Source organism: Saccostrea echinata, unplaced genomic scaffold (assembly GCF_033153115.1).
Source record: "Saccostrea echinata isolate AGI-Se365-2 ecotype Australia unplaced genomic scaffold, CSIRO_AGI_Sech_v1 ptg000004l, whole genome shotgun sequence".
NCBI lineage: Eukaryota > Metazoa > Mollusca > Bivalvia > Ostreida > Ostreidae > Saccostrea > Saccostrea echinata.
In genome coordinates this window covers 7,689,330-7,704,121 of record NW_026889753.1, presented here as the reverse complement: position 1 = coordinate 7,704,121, position 14,792 = coordinate 7,689,330, and the positions used below count along the sequence as shown (strand labels likewise).

The window sequence follows — 14,792 nt, the reverse complement described above, 5'->3', positions numbered from 1 at the left end:
ATATATATATATATATATATATATATATATATATATATATATATATATATATATATATATATATATATATATATATATATATATAATATTATTCTAAGATACAAAATAGCATTAAGAAACTCTTCGACTTTTAGGAATGGTAAATGAGTCCCCCCCCCCCCCTTTCTCCACTTTTTCCTGACTATAGTCTTTTGCTATAATAATTTTTCATTTTGATGCTGGTTGCCCCCCTCCCCCCAATTTTTGTTGCTATAAGGTCGAACATTGGGAAATTGCAGGGTTTGAAAAAAAAATATCAAAAAGTAAGAGAAAGCCCCCCCCCCCCCCCATCCCACTTCTAAACCGTTGCTACGTGTATGTATTAAAGTTAATTTTTGTTCAACATACAAAAGCTTTCAACTTTCTCTAAAGAATATAATTCTATTTTTAAAGGATAACTATCTTTTTAAATTTACTTTGGTTTAATTACCTTATTTTTAAATGGAAGGGGATGGGGTAAGTGGATGAGGAACGTTCATCTCTTGATTTAATTTGTTAATTTGACAGCGAGCACATTAGTTCAAAGAGCAGAGAAACTTGTTGAATCCCAGTGGATGGGGAACATCATATTCATACGTTTTGTTCTGTTTCTCCCCATCCAAACCTTTCTATTTCTTGATTTTCTTTCAACCATTTTCTTATCATTGTATATGTTGTCTGTTAAAAATTGTCTTTGGTTAAAACAGTTCAGTTTATTTCCTAGTGTATTTTTAGCTGATTGAAGTTCATATTTTGGAAATCCCCTACACCGATTTAGACGGGACCCCGCGCAAGTCATTCTTAACATTAACGGCGATTAAGAATATTGTTACCAGCAGTTGAGGTATTCTGACTCTTGTAAAGGAACAACATGGTCTCTGTTTTCATCATTGGTATAACTTGTTTGATGACATGCTTTTCAGGTAAGTTACAACGATCGATTTCGTAAGATTGTATTTTACAGTTCAAGTGTGTGAGTACTCATCAAATTGACCAGATAGTATAAGGGAGGTCACGTACATGACTGTTGTTTATATAAAAAAATATTTAAAAGAAAGCCGTTTAGGTTATGATAATTATAATATAGACTTATCACTCGGACTCCCTCCTTAGGCCCGTAGCAACGTTTTAAAAGGGGGGGGGGCTCCATAAAAAAATGTCCAAACTCAAAAAATCCTATTTCGTGGGAGGGGGGCTTTTAATTTTTTGGTACTTTTTTTCCAAATGCTGGAATTTGCCAGAATTTGTTCTTACAGCAGCAAAAGGGGGTTGAACAACCAGCATCTAAATGAAAATTCAGATATTAAACAGATCCGACACAATCTCTTGATTTGGCTATATACATGTAGCTTAATTAAGCTATTCATAAAAGCTTGATTTAGCCATTTTATCCCATTTTTTCTTAAATGTTTTATTTTTTCAGCATGTACACAAAGTCGCACCTTGGTGCAGTGATGATATTCAAACTTGAACCCGTCTGAAAAAATGCATGTAAAAATCACTCAACAAATTGTGTCTCCTTGAGAGACTTTGCACTCAAAGTTCAAGTTCACTCAAATCAAAACCATGAAAATATAATACAAGAGGACAATGAAAAATATTAACAGCATATAAAATCAGGTCAGAGGTACAAAATGTATATTATATTTATTCAGAAAATGAAAATGAAAGAGGACCAAAAAAAAAAAGAAAGATATATACATATAATACATATACTAATAGTATAAATGAGGAAAAGAAGCATGGAGGACAGACTAATTCATATATTTTTAATAAAAAAGTACAGAGTTTTTTTTCAGTGTCTTAGCATCTTGTTTAATTGAGAAAATTTAAGTGTATTTGGTCTAGCAAAGTAGTAATCATTAATATACTTTTTCCAAATGTTTGACAATGAAGTGCATTCAAGTATAAAATGGAATTCATCGGCAACATGTTTAGTTTTACAAAGTGTACATCTTTTATTTAATGGTATACCTGCCCATCTTTCTACTTCAACTGGTAGACGGTGATTAGAAGTACGAAATTGTACAAGTATTTTTTCTAAATTTTCATGGCAAAATGCTTCAATACTTTTCACATTCAAAATTTGTTTTTAAAAATTTTATACACAACACCCTTGGATGAACTATTAATGTCAGTATTCCATTTTTGTATAAATTAATCCTGTAATCGTTGCTTTTCAGCAGTAGTAGCCCAATCTTGATTAAGACTATAACCACAGGAGTTCGCATACCTATCAATTTTACCGAAATTTTTTGTAAATAAAAAAAATAAGTAATACCTATAATAATAACACGTGTTATTATTATAGGTATTACGTATTTTTTTTATTTACAAAAAATTTCGGTAAAATTGATAGGTATGCGAACTCCTGTGCTATAACAAAACTGTTTTTCCAAATATTAGATACAGGCCCGTAGGAAGCAATTTCAGTTTTGGGGGCACAGCCATACATTTTTCAGTTGACAGTTGAGGCCCGGGGCACTACCAAAAATTTCCTGACCAGCCAAAAAAAAAAAAAGGTCATCATACGTTTTTATTGAAGGGGCACAAGCATGTAGTATCTATGTTTACCATAGTAATCTTTATATCGGCAAAATTATTGGGGGCGGGGGGGCACCCCCCGTTTCCTACGGCAATGAGATAGTCCGCATGAATCAAAAATACGATGCACACAGTCAATCCATGGATTCTTACCAATTTCAGATTGTGAGTTAGCGATTAAATATTTATATAATATACATGAAGTTTTGTTTCCGGTTACAACAGTATGAAACTATTCTAGAATAAACAAGGACAGATAAAGGGAAGCGTCCTGTTTCACCACAAACCATAAAATTTGAGGTACCACTTTTCAAGTAAAGTATATGTTTCAAAAATTTTAAATGAACACGTTCAATAATGTCTAGTTTTTCAAAATCCCCGATTTCACAACGATAGAGTAATGGTGACATGCTACAGGGAGGTTGAATTGTCTAATTTTTCTGATTACACCATACATTGCTTTTTGGGCTTGGTCACATAGATGTTTCTTGGCTTTTAAAATGGAGCCAGAGCTTGAAAAAATGATACCAAGACATTTAAATTCTTTTACATTTTCTAGACTCTTGTTATTGTAGTAAAATGTTCTCTTGAATAAAGGAGTTTCTACTAAAATGACAGTATCATCGGCATATAAAAGTATCAGAAGTTTCAAATAATTCATAATTCATTTTCTATTGAAGTAGTAAGACTTTGTAAACCAATTTTACCTGTCAATTCATCTGCAATACTTGTAGTTATTACTATTTGGCGAATATCTGTCAACATTCTTTCTAGATAAGTGGTTAAAGTTGAAAAGTGAGCTTAATGGCAAAGCATTAACGTACACTACAATAGGTCGAAGAATCTGCCTTATAATATGAATCTTATTACGGTACCGGACACCTCGTCGAAAAGAGAACTCATCGAAAGTCAACTGATCGAAAATAAAACTCACAGTGTTAATCATACATAAAACATTGTTTATCAAGACATTTTTAATTTCACCGGGGGCGGGAGGGGGGGGGGGGCTCTGTAATCTGCCACTGACATCGAGAACAATTTCTAAAACACCATCGATTCGTGTTGTGAGAGAGAGAGAGAGAGAGAGAGAGAGAGAGAGATCTTTAAAATATTTTCGCCTTTAGTAATTAAAAACCCGGACATTACATTTTTTTTCAAGAAAGGGGAGGACAAAATAAACAAGCACACGATAACTTGATAAGCCTTTAAAAACTGTTTTGATAATTCGAGGGGCGGGGGGGGGGGAGGGTCGGGGGTAGGTAAAGAAGACGGCGCGGTTTAAATAGAACTCCAGCCCATTTAATCCATGCTTTCTGAATTGTTTTAATCCCATACAGTAAGATCATACGAATCGTTTTACTCATTTGACCTCCTAAATATTAATTGTGATGTCAAGACCTCATTTTCCAGTATTTTCTAAAATAAAAAGTGGCAGAGGACATCAAATTTCAGTGGAATTTCTTTCAGACACTGTATCTGGACGTCATATTTCCAACTTAAAAACATTCAAGCTGACAGTGGCCGAACAAGATGGCGGCATTTCTGTTTACATAAGGTTATTTTCGAGAATATTTCACGGTGCCAAATCTCTCTCAAAGATTACATCTCATTTACTTTGACCAATCCCTTCATTTCAATTTCTTTTTAAGTCATATGCAATATATATCTACTAGTACCTTATAATTTATCCTTCCCATTGATAACTTTTCAAGATATTTTTGATTTACAATCATGCATGGTGCGATCAGGTATTCTATAATTAGCTGCAGATCTGTAGCTTTCTGGTCTGAAAAAAAAAAAAACCCCAGAGAGCTACAGTGCAACCCATAGAAAAAAACTGTATATTTATTGCGCACAAAAATTGCGCTCAGTTCTAGATTAATTTCTCCAAATTCTTACACCAACTGCACAAAAGGTCGATTTCAAAAAATTCCTTAAATTAGACCTCTTTCAACTACTCTCATAGTTAACATCTACAGTAGCGCGTTGGACCGAAGTATCTTGTCACCCAAAATAGGCGAAATCTTCGATAGTGTCTATATCAGTCCCAGGAGAGCTATTAACTAGGGTTATAAGGAATGTTTTGTTGTAAAAATAGTTAGAAGGATATGTTAGGAACATAATCGGTTAGTAATATTTTGAGATGGCAGTTTGAAAAACACGGAGAAAAAAATCGAAAACAGCGCACTTTTTTCAGTGGGTGGCACTGTAGCTCTCCGGTCTGTCAATATATTTTTTTCGGAGAGCTACAGTTCTGCAGCTATTCTATAGTACAAAAAAATCAGCATTTATTACCAGCGATTTTGAACCAATATAAAATAAAGAAAGAATAACAGAAATATAGTTTCAGCTGTATTTCTTCAAAATTTGATGTAGAAGAGGTGGTACCACCATTAGGCATTATTAAAGTCACACAAATATCCTTCAATTAATTATACAGGGAAATAGTATGATACAGCTCAAAAGTACGTATGTTGCATATGTTCTTTAAATAAGTTGTTAAACATTTCTTTTCTGTAAGAAATATAAGATTATGAACAGTAATCAAGCTCAAAAGTCCATTGAAACAATTCATATTGGGAGCAGAGCAAACACGGACCTCTAAAACACCAGAGGTGGGATTAGGTCCAATGGAGGAGTAAACATCCCCTGTCGACCGAACACACTCAGCTTGTGTCATGATAGGGTACACAGAAAAGTCCACAGGCAATTCAGAGTAAAAATAATGCCCTAACAGTTTGTATGAAAAATGTCAGTCAACATTCGACTGAATGATAGACTGTATTTGCTGACAAAGTCATTGTATCGGCCATAGAGTCTGCAAAATGTTAACTTTAAAAGAGACTGTACCTGAAGTTTTGAAAAAAAATTATCCATAGCTTGAATAAATTGTAGCGAAAAATATTTTTTATTATCATAATTTTTTTAGGTCACCTGAGTCACTCAGGTTACCTATTACTATCTGTTTTTGTCCGTCGTCGTGCGACTTTCGCCGTCCGTTAACATTTGAACATTTTCAGCTCCGGGTTCAGAAAGTGATCTAACTAGCACCTATCTTTACTCTTCACAAAAATATTAACTGCTGTAAAGGAGAAAATTCAGACGTAATATGGTACAGCATATTCTAGAAGAGGTGTAAATCAAATGTGGATTTTCAAAACTCCAAAGAACTCTTAGAAAATTCAAAATCCCAAATTTTGTTCAAAAGTTATTAACATCAAAACATATGAATTTTCTACACTATATATAACCATTCCTCATAATAAAGTAAAAACGAGGATTTTTGTTATCATGGACAACTGCTTCTACAATAAAAATGGAATTCGGAAATTCGATCCTCACAAAATTACTTTGTTAAAAAATTACTGATTCTACACACAAGTACTCTAAGGTTGATTTTAAAATGATGCTGGAGTTCCTCATTGACAACATCTAAGCTGTCTTTGGAGTCTAGGTCTTCTATCAAACTGTTGGAATTCCAATGGACCATAATTGTGCTCCTTCATTAGCCGATCTTTTTTGTATTGCTATGAAGCAGAATTTAAAAACTTCAACACGAGAAGAAGAAAACACTTGCCGCGGTCTTCAACCCGACATTCATATATATTGACAATATTTTATCAATTAATAATAGTTACTTTCACTCATATGTTGACTCGATATAATCAAGTGAACTCGAAATAAAACACACCATAGAGTCCATCACTTTGGACGTTTTACTGACTAGTCAAATAACAACATAACTTTATGATAAACGGGATGAAGTAATATTCCGCTATCACTTGCATATGGTGTTATCTCCCAACTTTTTCGATACTCAGAGCATGCTATTTTCAAACCAAGGCGGGGTACTGAAAGATAAGTTGATGTTTCAGGGCTTTAAACAACATTGTTTAAGTCAGCACCTCTTAAATTTTATTGTCGTTAAAATAGCCTTGTTAGCAATTATAACCTATCGTTGGGTCGTATTTTCGAAGACACATTTAATACCAATTATTAGGCTTTTTTATACTCCCGCTTGAAAACCGGGAGGTGTATAGCGATGGGGTGTCCGTCCGTCTGTCCGTCCGTCCTTCCGCCCGTCCATCTTTTGGGTACCCATCACTTATCTGCAAGTCCTCTTACACCACTAAATGAAATTTAATTAGACTTTCACAGAATCTTTGTTACATAGCGCCATTGTGCAATCCCTATTTTTTGATTTGAAACATGTTTCGGGTTTCCCATAGCAAAACATGGACACTGTCGTTATTTCTGTAATATTGAAGGGTACCTATCTCTTATCCGCAACTCTTCCTATACCACTGAATAATGATACTTTCACAGATTATTTTACATAGTGTCATTGTGCACCTCCCATTTAACTTTTTGATCTGACACTTATTTCGGGTCTCCCAAGCAAAACATGGACTTCGCTATTATAATCATATGGGAGGCGGGGGCATCATTTCATGAGCTCAGCGCTCACAGTACCTTTAGTTCAAATACTTAATTTGATACATAGGCCTCACGACGGATGTGAACGGTTGACAGTGGATAGGCACTTGATCCCACCTGTTGAATTTCCAGGGGTCTGTGTTTCATGCCCTGTTCACAGATTTGTTTCTTGGAGATCTATTTCTGTTCGTTATCTTCACCCTTTTCTTTATGAAAAAAACAGTAAAAATACTATGACTTCTTGTTTACGTTTATATTGTTTATAATGTTAAGGTCTGTCAAATGGACAATGTAACATGGCAGAAGTCTTGCAATGTTATACCGGTGGACAACTGCCGAACAATATGACAGATCTTCAGACTGCATGCACGTAAGTAAACTATTAAGCCTTCATAACCTTGGTAGGCTAAAAATGACCTGGGTTATAAATCACTAACAAACGCAGAGTGTTCATGAAAAATCATTAATTTATATATGATTCAACATCTTAGAACACGTTATAGGACATACATTATTAGGCCTTTATTGTCCCCGATACTAAATACATATACATGTATATTTGTTTTTTGACTCACTTGGTGGCATAATATTCTAAGCACCACAAAGATGAAAAAAGGAATAGATAAGATTTGTAACAGTAGACACTCTATTTGCAGATTTGTGAGCCAGGTGGTGTCCTGTCATAATAAGATTTGTAACAGTAGACACTCTATTTGTAGATCTATGAGCCAGGTGGTGTCCTGTCTTGATAAGATTTGTAGCAGTAGACACTCTATTTATAGATCTGTAAGCTAGGTGGTGTCCTGTCTTGATAAGATTTGTAACAGTAGACACTCTATTTATAGATCTGTGAGGCCAGGTGGTGTCCTGTCTTGAATTGTAACAGTAGACACTCTATTTGTAGATCCGTGGGCCAGGTGGTGTCCTGCCATGATAAGATTTGTAACAGTAGACATTCTCTTTGTAGATCCGTGGGCCAGGTGGTGTCCTGCCATGATAAGATTTGTAACAGTAGACATTCTCTTTGTAGATCTGTGAGCCAGGTGTTGTCCTGTCTTAACCCATATCTTGGTTCCTGTACATCCGATTCAAACTTTCAGCAGATGATGGCTAACCTTACTTTGATTTCAGCTGTTTGTGCTGGTAATTATGCATGCCTTTACCTTTTTATTTACTTTTCAGTGAATAATTGTAAATTACTGCCCATTTTTGTCTTTTTTTAAATCAACGCCATCGTATATAGCAAATATAACTGAGGGTGTGGATACGCTGCTGTTTTCCCCTCTGAAAAAGTTAGGCCACTTTGCCTTTCATACTTTCAGAAGTATCAAGAATTTCTTTTTCCATATACATGTAATTGGCTATGAAAGGTTGTCAAACATTTTGTACTTTTGGGGGTTCCAAGGATTCGTATTTTATTTTGATGCTCTGGATGCAGATGCACCTAAGGTATATAAATGCTGCAAGTGACATTAGATTTTATGGATGGGTAATCAGTGTTAAAATCTTCAGGTTTATTCTTAAGTGGCTCTAATTCCTGATCAAACATACAAAGATAAGGACAATTAAGATGCATTTTGGATTATGCAAGAGACCTACATTGTGTATTCCGAATAAGTGATTTTGAAAGATGTTTTCTTTCTCATGTACCTAAGAATCCTATTTAGACTAATCTTGATTGCATCTTGGATAACATATTTACAGTCATGCTTCAGATGATGTATGTGATCAACACACACACACACACACACACCCTCACACATACACCCTCACACACACACACACACCCACACACACACACACACACACACACATCAAAAAACGGGAAAAAAAATGAACGAGATGGAAAGATACTGAATGTCTAATGTGATAATTATTTTTGTTTTGATGATTGCAGCTGGATCTAATTGCAGCATTCAACAGTGCTACACTGACGCTGGAATAGATATGAATAGCAATGGAGACATGGCATCAAATGTGTCCTGGTATACTTTACTTTTACATAGTTCTCTCTCTCTCTGAGAGAGAGAGAGAGAGAGAGACCTATGGCTCTGAGACAGTATATTTCTAAATTTTCAAAGTTCATGGAAACAATTTAACTAAAAAATTACATGTATGTAGTCAGTATTGTCATCAAGACATTTGATTCATTTATTTTATTGAATAATTTATTTATTGATAATTTGTTTTTTAAAGTTGATCAGTAAAACATATTAAGTGGAAAATGGGTCTATCAGATCTAGAGCCATTTAAAATGAATTTTGAATATGAATGGGTCAAGTTTCCGTTCTACATAAGCGTTTAAATGACTTAAAATGAATGCAAAATCTATTTTATGTTTAAAAAAGTGAAGTCTATATGAAAATTGAAAAATTCTGAATAAATCATACGCTTCAGCAAACTCGTTTTTTTATATCACACTGAAACACGCACTGTGTAGCGTAGTGGTTCTCGTGTTTAACATTACGCGCCTCCGCTGGCTTTATAATGAGTTCGAATCATGCATGAAGCGCTTTTTCCCTTTTTACATAACTTAAAAACATAACTGAAAAATAAATTACTTATGAATAAAAAAAAATCATTGAAATAAGGGAAGCAAATGTGTAAAAGATGATACTGACAATACAATTTTTGAAATATAAAGAAAGAAGGCGTACAAGGCGAGGACAATCCACCGCTCTGAGACAATATATTTCTCACTTTTCAAACATCAAGGAAAAGTTATATTTTTCTAAAATTACGTTTTCAGTTATATCATCTTCAACACAGTTAATTCATTTATTTTATTGAACGAAATTGATCATTTGTTTTCATAGTTGACAGTTAAGCATCAGTCTGACGCCTACCCATGGGCTTTAGAAAGAGTTCGAATCATGCGTGAAACTTTTTTTTTCCTTTTCTCATACCTTAAAAACATGAGTGAAAAATAAATTATTTATTCAATAAAATAAAGGAAGCAAAATTAATGTGTAAAAGATGATATTGACAATACAATTTATTAAAAAATATATTTTTCATGATTTTTTGGAATTGAAAAATGTCTTTCCTCAGAGCGGAGGGATTGTCCCCGCCTTGTACGCCTCCATTCTTTTAAACCTGTAACATTGAACAATCCTGAAAACCTGTCATCTGCCTCACTTTTAAATTACATTTATCGAGACGAGCTTTGTTTTTTTAATGCTGTTTTTTCCAATTGACAATTTTCCTTTGAATGTTTTTTTAAGTGTAATTTTATAAAACCATTTTTTAGAAATAGTCATTGTAATGCTCTTTAGTATGATTATTTCATTTTTTCAGCGAGAAATTTCGTTCAATTCAGAGTTGCTTTGAAAGTATTAGAAGTGCATGCGCCGGAAACTTCCTCTACACTATGGCCCAGACCTTTCTCCAGCAAGCGGAAGCATTGTGTGGTAACTAGTAGAGTTTCTTAATATCACTATCACTAGATTTGTATAGCTATTTCAAAACTTAAACATCTATGAATTTTCACCTTTAAAGAAAATTATACTGTTTAATATTAAGACAAATGTAAACAAATATCAAATTCACTTATTGAGCAATCGCTCGTTTTTTTTTTTTTTTTTTTTTGGGTTGTATTTTGGTAGTTCTTTCTCGCCGGTCCATCTTTCTGTTAGGGTCATATCTTTCTCACTGTGACCTATATTCATTAAACCTTATCAGTTGATGGATTTGTTACGACCCTAAAACTGTGACCTTGTTCTGGAACTTGGCTTGACATAAAAAAAAATTGTGTCAGGAACATATCTTGCAGTGTGAGACATACATATATAACCATCCAGAGTTTGGAGACCCAAATTCAGGTCATTGTGACCTTATTGTGGAACTTCATTGCTTCATTATAGTCAATTCGTGTATGGATCATACCTTTCACAGTGTAAGATATATTATCATCAGACCTTGTAAATTTATACATTGGGAGACGGGTGAGTTGGGGGGGGGGGGATGTGTTGCAATGTTTGTAAGTAGGCTATTGTGACCTCAATTTTGAAATGCCTCTACTCGAGCTCGTTACCTGAGGGGCCTATTATTTGCCCGTGTTGTACACTTTATTTTATATCAGGAACAAGAATGTTTAAGAAATATCTTTCCGAAATGTATATACTACATCTGTATACATTTAGCAAGCAAAGATTATTATATTATTATAATACCCCCCCCCCCCCCACTTGAAAAGCGAGGGTTGTATAGTGATGGGTTGTCCATCTGTCCGTCCGTCCGTTACACTTTGGGGTATCCATCTCTTATCCGCAACTCCTCTTATATCACTGAATAAAATTTGACGATACTTTCACAGAATCTTTGCTACATAGTGCAGTTGTGCACCCCCTATTTAACTTATTGATCGGACACATATTTCGGGTTTCCGCTAGCACAAGATAGCACACTTCCATTCTTTTTATAAAATTGAGTTCCCATCTCCTATTCGCAACTCCTCCCATACCACTGAATAAAATTTGATGATGCTTCCACAGAATCTTTGTAACATAGTGCCCTTGTGCACATCCTATTTTACTTTTTGTTCGGACGCTTATTTTGGGTCTCCCGTAGCAAAACATGAACTTTGCCATTATAAACATATGGGAGGCGGGGGTATCATTTTGTGAGCTCAGTGCTCACAGTAACTCTAGTATTGATTATCATATACTAAATGTGAAACTGGAAAGAAGAAGTCATTATTATACCATCCGCTTGAAAAGAAGTGGTGTATAGTTATGGGGGTGTCCGTCCGTCTAGCTGTCTGTACATCCGTCTGTTACACTTTGGGGTATCAATCTCTAAGCCGCAACTCCTCTTATACCACTGATTGAAATTTAATGGGACTTTCATAGAATCTTTGTTACATAGTGCCATTGTGCACCTCCTATTTAACTTTTCGATTTAAACATATTTATGGTTTCCCACAGCAAAACATGGACACTGCCATTCTTTTTTTAATAATGAGGGGTACCCATCTTTTATCCGCAACTGCTTCTATACCACTGAATATAATTAATGATATTTCACATATTCTTTAGTAAATAGTGCTATTGTGACCTTCAATTTAACTTTTTGATCTGACACTTATTTCGGGTCTCCCATAGCAAAACATGGCGTTTGCCATTATTATCATATGGGAGGCGGGCGGGGCGTCTTATTTTGTGAGCTCAGTGCTCACAGTACCTCTAGTTTTATATGTATCAATCCCAATGTAAGATGCATTTGGTTCAATAGGATTCCAGCTTACAAGGTGTAGAAATAACAAAATAGAATTATGTTCTTTCTATGATCAATTATCAGTATTTAAAGTAAAGTGTATTCTTAGTTGTTAAGTTTCATCTTTGTATCACACAGAACATATAATAAAATTGTAATTGCAGGTGGTTCTGGCGGCTGTGATCTACTGCAATGTTTTTCTGGCGCTGGATCAGATATAAGTATTTTGAACAATGATCCTAGGAACATGAGCTGGTAAACTTTTCTCATATCAACATTTTTTTTAATCAATTTTGTTTAAGATATTGATTTTTTTAGTCTATATCAAGCAACAGGAAATCCTACATAGTACCTGGGTCGAACGGAAAATCCATCTTCATATCTATACTAACAATGTTGCTTAAGATACTACAAGTACTGTTGTGTATTTTTAGATCAGCAAACTACATTTAAATTTAATATCTCACAGAACACTTATTTGGTTACTTAAAGATAATATTTGTCGAGACGAGCTTTATAATCTTTGATTTCTTATGTTTGTTGGAACTTTATTCAATCAAAGGATAAAGGATACTCAAAATAATAAGTTAAGAAATTTATATAACAGTTTGGACAGGTGTTATTATTGCTAAACCACATACAGTTGAACTTTGATAGCTTGAAACACTGATATCTCAAATACCATGGATATGTCAAAGTTAATTGAAAGTCTCAACCACTTATTTTTTTAAGTAATTAACCCTCGATGTCTCGAATACTCGGATTTCTCGAAATTTTTTCTCGGTCTTATCTAGTTCGAGATAATGAGGTTTGACTGTATTTAACACACACAAAAAACCCCAATCCCATCAAACAGCTTTTTCTTTATTCTTCCCAATTCTATACTTTTATATCTAAATTGAATTCAGTGCAAAAACGTATAAAACGAACTGCTCGAAAATAACAATAAATATAATTTTAACATGCAACGGATTAATATGAATTTAAAACATTAAAATTCAAAAGCTATGATTAAAACCCACTTTCTCCAGACTTAAGGTATCCTATGATATTAAGCAGAGAAAACGTTTGACACCTTTGCGCTTTTTACATTCATTACAACTATGTTCTCCGATATATCCAATAGCATCTTTGGTGAATGAAATGGAAAAATATATCCTTCTTATATATATTTAATATTTTATTAGTGGAAACTTTGTAGCGGTGTATCCCTGTCTTCTGAACCAAAAAAGCGCATGTGCAGGAAACATGATGTACACTCTCTTTGAGAGCTATTTTCCAGATTATGAAGGCAGATGTGGACAACAAGGTCCTCGAGGTAATACGTATCGTCAAAAATTCATTAAAATCATGCTTAAAATATCATCTACGACATGTACACAATAAGATCACTGTAACAGTTTACGTTTACTTTGACAGATGTTGGGAACTCGGCAATTCCGGATCTCTGGATTCTACTCCCAGTTGTACTTAAGTTGCTAGCGGTCATTGCTTCCTAAAATCAAATTATCTTTTCTTCGTACAGAACATTCCAAAAATTTGCAAATAACATTTGTCAGAATCAAGACAAAACAAGCCATTCTCTTCATTGCAAGTCTTATCCCATCATGGATTGAGGTGTTACATGGATTCGGGTCTATATTATATTACACATTAAAAGCCTTCGACAGAAAAATTGAGAAAAAAGGTGGTATAAGCTTGAAAAAATCCAAAAAGGGAAAAAGAACAAAAACATACATTTCTGCTTTGAAATCGTTTGTAAATATGTTTGTAAATATATGTACATGTATGTAATTATGTATGCTTGTATGATTGTGTATTTGATAAGTCAAGTCAGGTTTGTACTGATTAAAGAATTTTTGATTGTATGAAATTTCTACTGATTGAATGGAAATGCGCTTTGGTCGTACATTAACAAAGACTTACATGTATGTTCATTTGAGGTACAAAGCAGCCATATCAATTTATCAGTCAATCGAATCACCCCTGCTACATGTAATGATCGGGTAAACGGAAAAATCCGTAGACAATTCAGTGTGAAAATAATGGCCTTACATTTTTTATGAAAGGCGTCAGTCAACATTCGACCTAACAATAGACTGCAGCAAGGTCATTGTATCGACCATAAAATTTGCAAAATTTTTACTTTAAATTCTTGTATCATCAACTTGTTTGTCAATAGTCTGCCTCGTTTTAGGAATTCTTTCGTAGGTAGAACATGCTCTTGAGTATCGACTCATCTAGGAGACATAAATTACAAATGCAGATCATTATGGTATACTGTAAAAGTGGTTATATTGAAGTGTTGAAAGTTTGATTAATTCGATATTGTATTAAAAAAAGGCGAGTAGAAATTTTTACGATCCTCTTATTTTTATCAAACTCTTTAACAGGAATGTGAAAGTTGATGAGTGGAAACTTTGACTATTATTAGAAATTCGTCAATTTCATCAACGTTTCCACGTCGTCAAAGTTTCCACTTTTACAATATTGCTTCATTAATATAGGAAGTTAACATAAATTTGAAATCATTACCATTATCAAAGCCATCAATACCTTTCTCTAGTGAAATATCCAAA

At 34.2% G+C, this 14,792-nt stretch overlaps 1 protein-coding gene across 2 annotated transcripts; it reads left to right on the top strand.

The window, feature by feature from the left end:
- The first annotated feature begins 792 nt into the window (after window positions 1-792).
- LOC133179453 (uncharacterized) lies at window positions 793-14,080 on the top strand. 2 transcript variants are annotated; one of them, XR_009720125.1, is made up of 8 exons: window positions 793-941; window positions 7,273-7,369; window positions 8,030-8,142; window positions 8,897-8,984; window positions 10,297-10,409; window positions 12,378-12,468; window positions 13,415-13,531; window positions 13,633-13,720. XR_009720125.1 is itself a non-coding variant. In XM_061314208.1 (8 exons), exons 1-8 carry the CDS (start codon window positions 890-892, stop codon window positions 13,710-13,712), a joined length of 765 nt encoding a protein of 254 aa, XP_061170192.1. In that variant the 5' UTR covers window positions 793-889; the 3' UTR covers window positions 13,713-14,080. The 2 variants fall into 2 exon arrangements, 1 of the variants encoding a protein (XP_061170192.1); XM_061314208.1 differs by having other exon boundaries at window positions 13,401-13,531; window positions 13,633-14,080.
- Window positions 14,081-14,792: the final 712 nt, after the last annotated feature.